Source organism: Leptonychotes weddellii, chromosome 12, assembly GCF_054177405.1.
Source record: "Leptonychotes weddellii isolate Sample4059 chromosome 12, ASM5417740v2, whole genome shotgun sequence".
NCBI lineage: Eukaryota > Metazoa > Chordata > Mammalia > Carnivora > Phocidae > Leptonychotes > Leptonychotes weddellii.
In genome coordinates this window covers 73,919,728-73,934,609 of record NC_138380.1, presented here as the reverse complement: position 1 = coordinate 73,934,609, position 14,882 = coordinate 73,919,728, and the positions used below count along the sequence as shown (strand labels likewise).

The window sequence follows — 14,882 nt, the reverse complement described above, 5'->3', positions numbered from 1 at the left end:
TCCCTAAAAAACAAGAAAGACTGAAATATCCTAAATCATTAAAACATAAACATACTTGCGAAGAATTTGGGGGAAATAATGTGTGACTAGGTTATAACACAAAAATCATACTTGGAACTTTCTTCTAGAAAAGCTGATACAAAAACTTCTGTTTCTACAATCAACACACTGGCTGGCTTTTGAAGAGTTCAACTACCTATTTCAGTTTCTATGACTGCTAGAACCAGTAGATTTTTCTATATTGTAATGCATTTGTATTGCTTATGTCATCACCTGCCTCAAAATCTGAAAACAGCCAGCAGTTTACATTTTAATGGATTAAAGCAAAATAAAAGTCATTTCTTTTATTATTATTATGTTATGTTAATCACCATACATTACATCATTAGTTTTTGATGTAGTGTTCCATGATTCATTGTTTGCGTGTAACACCCAGTGCTCCATGCAGTACGTGCCCTCTTTAATACCCATCACCGGGCTAACCCATCCCCCCACCCCCCCTCCCCTCTAGAACCCTAAGTTTGTAAAAGTCATTTCTAAATGGCACTTAGTAAACATGACCCTATGATGTGTATCAAGTTACTCTGATTAAAAAGATAACTCTTCCATGGTAGAAAGGAATCAGATTGTTAGTCCTCATTTGACCTCGAAAGTATAACCCTCCTCATGTCACACATGCTGAGAATACTTAATCCCAGGGTCACCAAGGAGGACTAAGACTGGCGCACAAGTCTAATTTCTACTCTGACACTTTCCCATCCGACCTCCATTCTGCTTATCAACTATTAATAGTAAAAATATATAGCTGTATTCTCATACAAACTGATTTCAAATCAGAATATTAGAATTTAAATACATATGAAATGCACATTCTTTTAGATAAACACAAATATATCATTATTCATATGTAAATTATGCAAGTACCTCAGTTTCTGTCTCTCTCTCTCTCTCTCTCTCTCTCTCACACACACACACACACACACACATTCATCTCTCATGGTGAATTCAATGAACTGAATGTTTCAGTAGTGCACTCAGGGCCAAACAGATTTAAAAAACACTTAAGGAAATTTATGAACAGTATCCGGATCATTCATTCAAATTGGCAGATTATTTATGCTAAAAACATTCATGGAAAATAGACCCTCTTCTGAGAGGTTATTAAAATAGACTTTACAAATTCTTTTTTTCAAAAAACATTTTTCAATCTCACATCCATGTACCTAATTCATCGAAGTGTGTTTCTGGGCCGTCTTCATCAGTTACAGAGCACACCAGCCTCGCTTTCAAGAAGGTCGTCCACTTGTTGACAAGGCTACGCAGTCCCCCAGTGTCATTCTGAAACCATTTTGAAAACACACTTAAGACTGCTTAAATAAATATTAAAGGGCATTAAAAATTCAGCTTAGATTTGTATTACTTGAGGATTTGTTATAATCTGAAGGGTGGAAATGCTAACTACATCTGCATACCAGCAAAGATGAATATTTAGGATCTATAGTATTTTATAAAATGCCCATAGCTATACGATTAATCTTCTACAATATGGTATCATTTGAAAAGGTTTCAATATACATATGCCCTAAAGCTTTCTAAATTTAACAGTGTATGATGAAAATATCTGGAAAATGTATGGAGAACACATAATTTAATTTGCCTTAATAACTCACTGTCTTCAATATGAACATAAATTATTGTATACAGTGAAGCTTGTAGAGTCTACTGTGGTCAGGAAAGTGGGTTTATACTTATACCAAGTGGTCTTCAGTAGTTCTATTTTCTCTCCTTCATTTCTCTGTGTTATCATTTAATCCTGAGTATTTCTAATCAGATGCTTTAATATATATATTTCTCCAGCCAGGGAAGGGAAAATGGCATTTGGATCATTCACAAATAGTCTCTACTGATTTTTTTTCTGTATGCCCAGAAGCCTTTCACCCCTTCTGCAGACTTTACTGCCTTGTTCTAAATGACTAAAAAGCAGATGAGCTCCACAATCAGCGAAATACTGTAATATTTAAAAGTAAACTATTTTAAACACTGAACACTTTAAGAAACACTTTTGCACAAAGTATGCTAATCATAAATAAGTCCGGGCAAATCTATAAAACTCCTATACGAGAGGGCATCATGAGTTTTCTTGAGTTGCTATGTATACTTACTGTTTATACACAAGAACATTTTGTTTACTGGTTTTAATTAAGACTGTATTTTACGAATGTATTTCTTTTCACTGTTGTAAGACAGTTCCTCAATAACTGTCTTTAATGAGGTTCTACTGTATTTTATTCACAAGAACTGTTCTGTTTCTTTCTGTAACATACAATTTCGCTATTTGTTTTTAATACAAATGCATTAAATGGAAAAACAAAAATTTGTGTAAAACCAGGACCACAGTATTTCCTTGAATTAAGCTTTTTTATCTCGTATGACTGATGTGAATAAACAATAAATTAAAATGTCTCCTCTCAATATTTCATTCTGTAACCGTAGATAAAAGTAGGAAAATAAACTATTTGCAAAGGAAACATATTTATATGATTTGAATTTGTGTCTTTCTTCAAATTAGGAAAAGATTAATACTTACAGGACATATTCTAGCAATCATGGAATGAATCTGTTTTGTGCTTCTGCTATTGTCAGTCAGTTTCTCTTTGAAGAAGAAGTACACCTTAGCATCATTTGGATCTGTGCCATCTGGGATGACATGTGCATCCACAAACATAGGTTCTGGAAAAAAAATACAAAGACTATATATATACTCATGATGGAAATCCATCTACTGTTCATCCAAGTAGACCACGGGCATATGGCTTCTCCATCTTTGGTACAGAAGAACACTTCCATGTTCATAGGCATAGTCTAACAGTAATTGTATTCACACAACATACTGTATTTGGAATGTCAAGTGCCACAAAATATATCTATAACATAATAGCTTAATCAATTCTTTCCCTATCTGCAATACATTCTAGAAGTTCAGTAAATGCAAAAATTTTTGTGCACTGATGAGTTCTAAACAATTAAAAAGGCTTTTCTACCAGTTTTTTCCCATGGAACTGAATGATCATTTTATAGAAAAAAAGAAGTCTGTTTTTCAAAGTATAGTTTTCAATCTAGTGCATAAAAACAAATTCATTGAAGCAGAATGTGGAGCCAGGAGTCCAAGATCTGAAAAATGTTTTTTTCTTAAAAGACAGCATACTAAATGAAGGGGAAATTTTTCAAGGAAAAAAATGCAGTCATTTGAAGACATAGAGGGATTCCTTATTTCAAGAACAAAGCAAGTTTTAGAATGCTGTATTTCCAGATGTACTGGAGTCATAAATTGAAGAAGTAAATGGACAATCGATGCTTTCTTGTGCCAGCCTATCAATGAACTAAGATGCTCAACTGTGGTGATTCATGCTTCACTGTGCAATGTTAAGTGAATTGCCAAATTTAGGGTCAGCTAGAAATCATCCCCAGGGTGAAATGACACAAATCTTAGTGGTTTCTTCTCCTTCTTCTTCTTCTTTTTTATTATTATGTTCAGTTAGCCACTGTATAGTACCTAATTAGTTTTTGATGTAGTATTCAATGATTCATTAGTTAAGTATATGACACCCAGTGTTCATGATTGAAATTATACATTAAAGTCAAATGAGCATCTTTCATAATGTGAATTTCATGTGACTCCACCCAGAATTAGAAACAAATGAATAGTGATAATCATCAAGTTATCATACCTATGATTTCTGTTAAGTACTAAATAAATTATTAAAAATTATATATACCAGTTTTATAAGTTAAGGATCTAAGTATAAAACAAATAGGAGGAGTTCCTGAAAATACCTTAGTCATTATATCTAACTGTCACAAATTTAGGAAAATTTTTAGATTTGACATTATTAAAATATTCAAGCAGACTAAATGAATAAATAGCATATTTAATTGTGATATGCTACAATTAAACAACTGGAGAAGATTCTTGCATATGAGCCTGTAAAATAAAGATCACTGTCATTTTTATTTATTAATATATCTTATGATAATTGTATGACAGTTAATAAAGAGAATATGAACTATGTACTACTTCAATTATTTATTGTCAGAGAGTACAAAATTGTTACATCATGGCTGGTTTTTTAACCATTTTAAGCTTTCTTCATTACAGAATTAAATTAGTTTAAAGCATGGTTCTCAAAATGGCGAAAATGTTTCTTACCACTTAGCCATTTGGAATTGTGTTGATCAGTTCTGACTGCATTCCTCTTGGTTAAACTTCGAAAAATAGCAGCATCTGTGCCCATGAAATCTATATACATTCCAGAGAAAAGCTCCTCATCTATGAAAAAGTAAGAAAATGTCAACACAATTTTAAATGTTTTTAAGGTTATTTTAAAAATCAAGGAGAACTCACTTATTAGGTAGCTACCCACATTACAGAGTGTTTATAATTGTTGGTTTCCATTGTCCATTAAATAAAAAAATTGGATTAAACTTAATCTGGTCTCATTATTGCCTGTATGATTACCAAAACAATTTTATTCTACACAGAAATAAAAATTCCTCTGCCTATACTTAATTATACTAAAAACCTAAGTTTATACAGTGTGTATCAAAAATGGCAGAAATAATATATGTATAAATGATAACAAAATGGCCTAATTATTACTTTCTTTTAATAAGTAAAAAATACTGTAAGAGAACACTCAGTTTCTAATTTTGGCAGGAATTAACCAAGTGGGAATTAGGGCTAAGTCATTTAGTACCCTGAATCTCTACCTTCTCATCTGTAAAATACAGGAATTGGCTTATGGTCTCAAAATTTTTTACCATGTATTAAAAATTCCATGATTTCACTAAATAGATTGAAAATATTAGTTTTTATTGTCAAAATATTATTAATGATAAACTTATTTTATCATTAAAAGTATATGTTTTAATTTTTAGTGCTAGAAGTTTTCTATAAGGTAAACAAAGTGTTACTTTTTCAATTGTAATACACAATATATTATTAACATTATGCCAAAAATATAATATTATGTTAATAAGCCACATGTGGTTTAACATATTAAGCCATAAAAATCAGAATGCAGAGATAAGAAAGAAAATACATTTTAAAATTGAATTATCATCAATGGTAAAATCAGATATTTTAATCTGTGTTTGCATAACATTAGACATTGAGCTTATTTGTTAAGGTTCATATTAATTTCTAGTAAGGACAGTAAGCATTGAATGGGTATGTATGACCCTAGAATAAAAAAAGTAGTTAAATATCTATTTAAAAAAGAATAAAATGTAACAGGTCTGACCCAATGAACCACTGTGCAGCTTTTTTCTTGGACTGATGTTCTAGAATTACTCCCCTGGCTCTCTTCAGATCATGGTCATTTTGGCAGGACTGGAACATTTTGAAGCACTCCAAACTCACTGCTTAGTAATAAGCATTACCAGTTAACCCAGGATAGAATGGAGAATGAAATGTTTTTAATATGTGATCACCAGGCCATGAACTGGACCCTTACCAGTTAGCAAGTGGGTATGGCAGGCATTGTGTTGCCCAGTTCTGCTTCCTAGTAGGGGTTTGAAGCCCATGAGAACAGATTATAGGAAGATAACAAATGTTCATGAAAGCATTTGGAGCAATTTAGCCATCTCTAAAATTCTGTGAACATTTGTGAAGCATCTACACAAGTATTCTGTAGAAACAATAGTTGTTAAATTAAGATAACTTTGTAATTAATTATTTCACATTTTTGTCATACAGGATTACCACCAAAATGGTGGGTTATAAATTCCTGCTATTCAATAGATTGATTAGCACAGCTGTCAATTATCATACCTGTTTCCAAGAACAAAAGGAAAAAGGACACTCAGAGGATGGTGTGTGGCAGAGAGGGCTGATTCTAATCCTACTGCACACCACTTTATTAGTTATGTCTTAACTATTATAAAAGCCTACCTGTCTAATTGGCTTCATATCCTGTCTTAAATTCTTACTAATTTTATTTTTTTTAAGATTTTATTTATTTGTTTGAGAGGGGGAGAGAGAGAGAGAGAGAGTAGGAGTGCAAGAGCAGGGGGATGGAGAAGCAGACTCCCCACTGAGCAGGGAGCGCAACTCAGGCTAGATCACAGGACACTGGCATCTTGACCTGAGCCAAAGGCAGACACTTAACTGACTGAGCCACCCAGGCACCCCTCTTATTAATTTTAATAGCAAGTTAGGAATAATGAAGCTTCTGCTTTATTTTGTATAAGAAATTATTAATATCACTTTAAAAAAATTTTTGAGTAGGGATTTTTTTTCAGAATGTCTGTGTTGGTTTATGCAAAGATAAACTGTGCCTTTTAACTTTAATCCAAAAATCCTTTGCTTTCCAATTTTACTTCCACTGAAGAACCTCATGAGGCTCTTGATGAGTTCTTTAAGAGGTATCACCTAACTTCTTGCTGTGTTACAACGACATGAAAAATAGCAAAAAAAAAAACACCTAAATTTGAACATTGGCTTCGATACCACAACTATATTATGAAATTTGGAATTCTTCAATTCTCAATTTTTCTTCATACTTTAATATATATAAATACTTTAAACAATCTGTGTTATTTAGTGCCTTGCACTAGAACAGAAATGATCAAGCCCCATATGGCAAAGTGACATGACTACACAAATTTACTCCACAATAGCGGAGACAATATTGGAGATAATTTTAGAGGGGTAATCAGTAGAACAAAGAAAATGACAAATACAAGCCACTAAACTTCTTCCTCCTTTTTGTTTCAGTTTTTAAGGTAAGCAAATAGTTTAATGACTCTGCTAGCTTACATTCTAATGTTAATCAAAATATTAAAAGATAAGGGTGCCTGGGTAGCTCAGTCAGTTGACCATCGGACTCTTGATTTCGGCTCAGGTCAGGATCAGGGTGGTGGGGTCAAGCACCACATCGGACGCTGTGCTCAGTGCGGAGTCTGCTTGTCCCTCTCCTTCTGCTCCTCTGCTCGCTCTCTTTCTCTCTGTCTCTCTCATAAATAAATAAATAAATAAATAAATAAATAAATAAATAAATAAAATCTTTAAAAAAAGAATATAAGAATAGAAATTGAAATCTTTTTTTTTTTTTGAAATTGAAGTCTCAAATCCTTGAAAAATGAAAGTCACTAACTAACTTCAATTTTGTAAACAAATCCAATTCTCTAAGGACAAAACTATTAAATGACTTATCACAGTTTAACAGGAAAATTTAAAATGTCCTGTTTTAAACCTTTTTTGTTCTAAACGATATTTGATGACTATTAGTGTTCACAGATCTTTGAAGTTTATTTTCATAGCATTTAACTTGAAATAAATGAAAACTCTATATATTTAGCCAGTATTATATATATATGTATCAGATCATTTCAACAGGTGAATACAGTTTTCTTCCTAATGGAAAGACTTTCCAAGACACTGCTTTTATTAAATAATATTCAGAAGCTTATCTGAAAAGTTTCTGCATCAGACATAATTGAATATCTTGTAATTTCGCTTTCTAATTTTTGGTCCCAATGATATACACATGCATTTTGTTATGCTTTCATTTGAAAGCAATACCATTTTAATCATTTGTAAAATATTACTAAAATATGAGAAAAAATGGGTATACTTAATACTAGAAAAAAAACTACAGAAAATATTGAAAATTATTTTATAATATATATCATTACGTGTATATGAACACACACTTTTTTGTAAATGTTTGACTTGCTCTAGAAATGACAGCATCATAGTAAATGAAAAAAAATACATGCTTATCACTTAATCATGAATTCTTGCAACCAAGAAACTACAATTTCTCAGCTCACAACTTTCTTTCTGTTACCTCACTCATGGACTATCATTCATGCTACTATCTCGACGGGCATACCATGTCATGAATTTATTTTCTTTAATTTCCTTTTCATTTGGTATTTCCCCCTCTTTCTTTTATTTTCCACTTACTGATCATAACAGACACTGTGTTCACATTGGGGTTGAAGGAGCAGCGTCCTTTTCCGGATTCACACTTGGAGTCAATCACAAAAACTTGGTCCTTTATTATGGAAAAAATACAAATACAGCAAAAGTAAATAACTTTATATTTAGCTAACCCAATTTGTTCTTTAGTAAAACAAAGCATCATCATAAATAATATGCTTTCCGTTTGTTTCCTTATGGCTCCTCAATTTACTTTATTAAGACTTTCTTGGCCTATATGAAGAAAACATCTGGAAATTATAAGCAAACTTCGGCAGGTTAAAGTTCTCATCCTACTACCATCCCCATAAAGCTGATCCAATAAGTTCTTCTCAAATCAATACCAGGAAAAAAAAAAAATCAATATCAGCAAAAACCACCTGGGAATCAAGGATCATTGTAAACCTGAACTAGATATGTTGAAAATTGTCCAAAAGAAGAAAATTGTCCACAGAGAAATAATGTATACAAGGATTATAATATTTCCAAAATAATCAAGACATTTCTAAAATTTATATTACCAGTTAATTTTGTTAGGTAAGCATTATGCTAGATTCAACAAAGTTGAATTCATAATTTAGATAAAAATGTTTTTTACTCATTTATTTATTTAACAAGAATATATTGAGCATTTAATATATGCCACGTACCAACAAAACATTAGGAATACAGTAAATGAGATAGACAAAAATCTTTATCCTCAAGTAATTTATAATATAATGATGGAGAATATAAATATGAAAAAAGAATAAATACAGAAAATGTAGAATATGCTGGATGGTGCTCAGTGTTTAGGAGAAAAATTAAGCAGAAAATGGAACTTGGGAAACCCAGGGATTGGAGGCAATGATTCAATTTGAAATATAATGGTCAGTGTAGCCTAATGGAGAGGGAATATTTTGTTGGTGTATTTACCTTTTTCTTAAATAAAGTTAGCAAAAGCTACTACTAAAATTCAAAGACAAAATTTTTCACTTTTGTAGGTTGCATTAGATGATGGAGGATCTTAATCATCAAGCTAAGGTTTTTCAAAATTTTCCTGTATGGAAAATATTTTTGTGTATGGAAATGAAAGGATCAAAACACTGCTTTAAGAAGACTGGGCCTTACCTTGGTGTTTTAAGAAGATTGAGAATGGCGGTTTTAAAATATATATATTTTTTACAGATTTTATTTATTTATTTGACAGAGAGAGACACAGCGAGAGAGGGAATACAAGCAGGGGGAGTGGGAGAGGGAGAAACAGGCTTCCCGCTGAGCAGGGAGCCCGATGCGGGGCTCGATCCCAGGACCTGGAATCATGACCTGAGCCGAAGGCAGACGCTTAACGACTGAGCCACCCAGGCGCCCCAGAGAATCGCAGTTTTAAAAACAGACATTGGATTGAAGAAATAGATTTGCTTTCAATTGCAATAGTCCAGGAATTAGGTAATAATAATCTGACATGTCAGGATCTCAGAGATCATGGTAAGAGCAGTAAAGATATAAGAAAAGTTGTAAAGTAAAAATCAACAGAGCTTGGCAATCAATTACAAATTAGATGTAGTTAAAGAAGATGAAGAAAATAAAGATGCTTCTGAGCTTTTGACTCTTTAAAGAAAATAAAACTAGTTCATTTTTTTACATTGAATTTGATATGTTGGAAGGACATCCCTGAGATTTTAGGAAATCATAGAGCTTAAAAAGAATCACAGTCTTCTAGCCTGAAAAGGTCTTACAAAATGATCCTCTTCAATGAATTAACTCTTTAGATGAGGAAAATATAACTTGCCCAAGATCATGTAGCTAAATAATGACAAAAGTAAAATTAGAATTCAGGCTCCTGACTCCTCACTATGTGTTTTCCAAAAAATCAATATTTATACAATGACTAAACTAGACAAATAATTGAGAAAAACCATAAAATTTGGTAAGGCCAGTTGTGATTGTTTAGCCAGAGACATACATATATTTTACTAAAAATGTGAGAGTTGGCACTGCAGGAAACTGATGAAGTTGCTTAGGTACCTCTTGCTCTTCACTGAACTACTCCTCCATTGTACAGCATCCTTTCTCACACAATTCGAGTTGAGATCTTGTCACAAGGAAGACTGTAGTCTACCTGAATAATCACTAATTCAAGCACACAGCAACAATTCTCCAATTTCATCTCCTAGGAACCTACTTCATCAGCCTTCTCTCTTCTTGACTTTCTTTGTTAACCTGTTTAGATTCTGTGCTATTTAGTTCCACTAATTTTTTGCAGAAATATTAAGTTCCTTGAATCTGTGATTTTTTTTTAAATTAGAAATAGGTTGAATCTGTGATTTTTTTTTTCACTGAAACCACAACCCAGAAGGGCATGTCTATCTATACATTCTCCATACTTGTATCCAAACATCTAAGCATTTTGCAGAGGGTGATCCAACAAGGTAAATGCAACGTAATATAGATTTGTGATCAACAACACAAAATGGATCTTCTGTACTGCTTAGTAAACTTTCAAGGACACTCTTATCAGCTGGTTCTTCCATTAATAATTTCAAACCATTGACACTATAGTCAAATCACCTAACTTGTTCTCAGCTCATATGATTAACAAATGATTGATCATATGATTGCAGAATAAGTGAAGCCTTTAAATGAGACATCTTCAACTTCTCACTACCAAACACATAAATGAATATACACTAATACATTCCACTAGCACATGAGAGGAACTCTTCCTCTTACTTTAAGGTCAATCATTCCACCAATGTTTTGGATCTGATCATATCCAGTCTTCTTAGGCAACTTACACTTTTCATTATCCCCCCCTCTCTTGGATCTTATTACCTGGAACCTTTACGTTATCATTTATACAACCCATTCAGCTCCTACACATTACTCTCTGAGAATCACATTTCTTTTTTTTTTTTTTAAGATTTTATTTATTTATCTGAGAGACAGAATGGGAGACAGAGAGCATGAGAGGGGGAGGATCAGAGGGAGAAGCAGACTCCCCGCTGAGCAGGGAGCCCGATGTGGGACTCGATCCCGGGACTCCAGGATCATGACCTGAGCCGAAGGCAGTTGCTTAACCAACTAAGCCACCCAGGCGCCCGAAGAATCACATTTCTTAAAGAATTACATATACTCATCACCATTTCCTAACTTCTCACTTTCTTCTCAATCCATTTCAATTGGGTATTCAACATCAATTGTTCTATTGAAACCCTTTGTTATATCCTAAAGGCAACCATGCTACACAATTCAGTGTTTATTTTTTAGACTTCATTTTACTTGGATTCTCAATGATATCTGAGATTGTTGCCCATTTCTACCTTTTTTAAAAGCCTTATTTTCAGTCCCAGAATGAACACATTTTTGTCTCTTCCCCTCTACTTGGGGGTTTCTTCTTTCCTGGCTTTTTCTTCTTAGTCATGTTCGAAGGTCCCTTTTCCTCCATCTTGCCATTAAATTAAGAGACCCTCAAGTGTCAACCACAGTCACACTTCTCTTTTCACACTATACCCTCTCTGCATGATTAAACCCATGCATTGCCTGGGTTTCAGTTACTCTTATAAAACAATGACTCAAACATTTATATAGCCAACCATATATTCAACTGCCTACTTGATATTTCTACTTGGATCTTTCAACAGCAACTCAAACTCAAGAGAACAAAGCCCAGGCTTAAAATTTAAACTCAAACATGATTCTCTTTGTTGTTTCTCACTCAGCTCATGTCAAATATTTAACTGAAAAGGCCAAAAATAAAAAAACAAACAACAGGGGTGCCTGGGTGGCTCAGTCGTTAAGCGTCTGCCTTCGGCTCAGGTCATGGTCCCAGGGTCCTGGGATCGAGCCCCACATCAGGCTCCCTGCTCTGCGGGAAGCCTGTTTCTCCCTCTCCCACTCCCCCCGCTTGTGTTCCCTCTCTCGCTGTGTCTCTCTCTGTCAAATAAAAAAAATCTTTAAAACAAACAAACAAACAACAAAAATATCAGTATCTGTGTCATTGTAAATTTTCTTTTACATAGCCAAATCCACCGTTATCAACTATACTATTTTATACTTTATGCCTATTTTTCTGTCTTTATTGCCACTCTCTTTCTTTCTTGACCTTTTAAAATAATTTCTTTCTTGGCCTATTACATCCACTCCCTAACTGATCTCACTACAACCCTCTCATTCCCTCTCCACCCTAAATCATTTGCAACATAACACACAAGTGAAAACACATGCCTTTCCATGCCATTTTCTGCTTAAGATCATTACAGTTGTTCCTCCTTTGACACAGGATAAAGACCAACATCTTAAAGGTAGCTTACAAATTCTGATATAATTTTGTTTCTGCCATTATTCTCATCAAGTAAATACATATTTGTAGATTGGATCAGTGAGAGAAACAAGTAGGATCAGAAAGAGAGTAGGTGGTGAAAAATTAGGAAAGAAGGCATAGCAAAATGTCCCACGGTTATAGATGTCAATAAAGGCATTGAAAAATAGAGGGCATGACCAACATGTTATAGATCGGTCTAGGAGAAAGGATGCTGATTAGGGGAGTCAATCTGATCACTGAGGAATCTTGGTCACTAGGAAATAGTTTTAGTTTATGGATGGTAATGAAAGTCAGATCAGAAAGGTTTAATAATTACATGAAAAACAGGAAGATAAAAGCTGAAAATATAGCCTACTAGTCTGAGAAGTTTTGTGGTAAGTAAAAGAGAGAAAAAGAAAAAGAGTTGAAAAAAGTCACAGATCTGAGATAATGATTTTAAGGAAAAGAAACATCCTATTTTAAAACAGGAAAAACAGTAAATAACAGGAGAAAGAAAATGAAGATATTAAACAGAGTAATGAAGGTTATTGATCAAAGAACTTTATTGATAAGGAAAATGCACACACAACTTTTCTTCTGACAAAAGGAAAGCTATGAAAAGATTCATAAGCAGAAAAGTTTGGTGACTAATGTGCTCCAAAAGGCTCGGGGAATAATTTGAATGCCTGTGATATTCTTGGACATTCAAAGGTAAGGTTATCTGCTTGATAACTGAGGGACTTAAACAGTATTCAACTGCTGGAACCAATGTATGGAGACATCTGATAAAATCAACCAGAAATGAGATGTAGTACTATTCCAAGAATGTGCAGCAAAATTAACCAATTATAGCTTCTAAATTAATGTTTTATTCATTATTTCAAGTCATTATATCCTTGTGTTGCTTTATCTTTTTTTAGGAACAGAAGACAGAGAATGAAGACAGTGGACAGAAGAGAAGTACCATGGTTAGGAATTGAGGTAGCAAGGATTCGTAGGCTCTTTGCATGGGCACCACTGAAATGGTCTGGAAAAGCTCTGACTCAGTCTCACAGAATAATGAAAGACTCATAGGATATAATGAAAGTGTGTGATGTTCCAAATGTTAAGTAGGCTCATAAAATATCCTCTGAGAACCAATGAATTGCTATTTGACAAGCAGATAGAGGGTGGTAGATAGTGTCTCAGAAATAAAACAGAGTAAGTAATGACTGTGCCATCCTAATTTGGTTCACTCTCAAACTGGTTTGAAATACAGGAAAAAGGCCCTATCTTAGCACCAGCACATGGTGTTACCAGGGACTACTACCCCTGGTCATTACAAAATACAGCGTTAGTGAGGGGCGCCTGGGTGGCTCAGTTGGTTAGGCGGCTGCCTTCGGCTCAGATCATGATCCCAGGGTCCTGGGATTGAGCCCCGCGTCCGGCTCCCTGCTCAGCAGGGAACCTTCTTCTCCCTCTCCCTCTGCCTGCCACTCTGTCTACTTATGCTTTCTCTCTATCTCTCTGTCAAATAAATAAATAAAATCTTAAAAAAAAATACAGCGTTAGTGATTCATAAGAAGGAAAATTCTCTCAAAATACAACTCTCTGTATCATGCGGTCATTTTATGCTCAGGAATCTTTTATCCTAAACTAAAGAAAACAAATATAGTAGATGCTTGAGAGATTATGCATTCTATATTTATGTTTTTATATACTATAGATATATAAAAAATGATGTTATGTGAAATCCCTTGACTTGAATCGACTACATACAAAGCTTGAAATTCATAATGCTTTTCATACTTAAATTGGCTCTTAAGATGTTCGCATGTTATTTAAAGAGATTAATTAATGGAAATGCTTCCCCTTTGAAATATATCTTTTGAAGTGAGACTAAAGTAGTTCATATTTAGTAAAGTGATTAAATTTTATTCCATGCTGGTTTTCCACAGGAGATTATTTTTTGGACCGACTTTCCAATTAAGTCTCGAAGTACATCGTGGGCCATTTGTACATGGGAAAGTGATTTTATTTGAAATCTGTGCTCTGAAAACTGCTATGCTATTGTTGGCCTATACAAGAACTGCACAGCCTTCAGTGGAGTGTCTGACAGATTACAGACATCTGGGGCAGGAGTTTATTTAATCAATTGATCACAGGCATGTGGTTCTAATGACAAGCTCAATGCCGCCAACTATACTCTTCCAAGAAGCATACCTTTCCTTTTCTTTAAGACTTGTAATATTTCATATCATCTTGAATCACTTGGAAATGCCTCATTTTGGGGTCAACTTATAATTATTCAGCTATTTTTAAATGACTTTTTATTTACCCAATGACATGTGTGTATAAATTACAGGTCTGAAAAAAATTAATAATAAAGTAATATAAAGAGAATCACTGTTCAATTATATTTGTACTAGAGTACTTTAATCTCTGTTAAAGGAAAATAAACTTAAGAAGGTATGTCAGGGGCGCCTGGGTGGCTCAGTTGGTTAAGCGACTGCCTTCGGCTCAGGTCATGATCCTGGAGTCCCTGGATCGAGTCCCGCATCGGGCTCCCTGCTCGGCAGGGAGCCTGCTTCTCCCTCTGACCCTCCCCCCTCTCATGTGCTCTCTCTCTCTCATTCT

At 34.1% G+C, this 14,882-nt stretch overlaps 1 protein-coding gene across 1 annotated transcript in view; it reads right to left on the bottom strand.

The window, feature by feature from the left end:
* Window positions 1-14,882, bottom strand: part of SEMA3C (semaphorin 3C) — a 166,354-nt gene that overhangs the window by 53,111 nt on the left and 98,361 nt on the right. The window contains exons 6-9 of the mRNA XM_081799705.1: window positions 7,970-8,060; window positions 4,208-4,327; window positions 2,588-2,730; window positions 1,224-1,338 (exon numbers count right to left, since the gene is read on the bottom strand). Coding sequence (XP_081655831.1) covers window positions 1,224-1,338; window positions 2,588-2,730; window positions 4,208-4,327; window positions 7,970-8,060 — 469 coding nt within the window. The remainder of the gene's footprint in view (window positions 1-1,223; window positions 1,339-2,587; window positions 2,731-4,207; window positions 4,328-7,969; window positions 8,061-14,882) is intronic.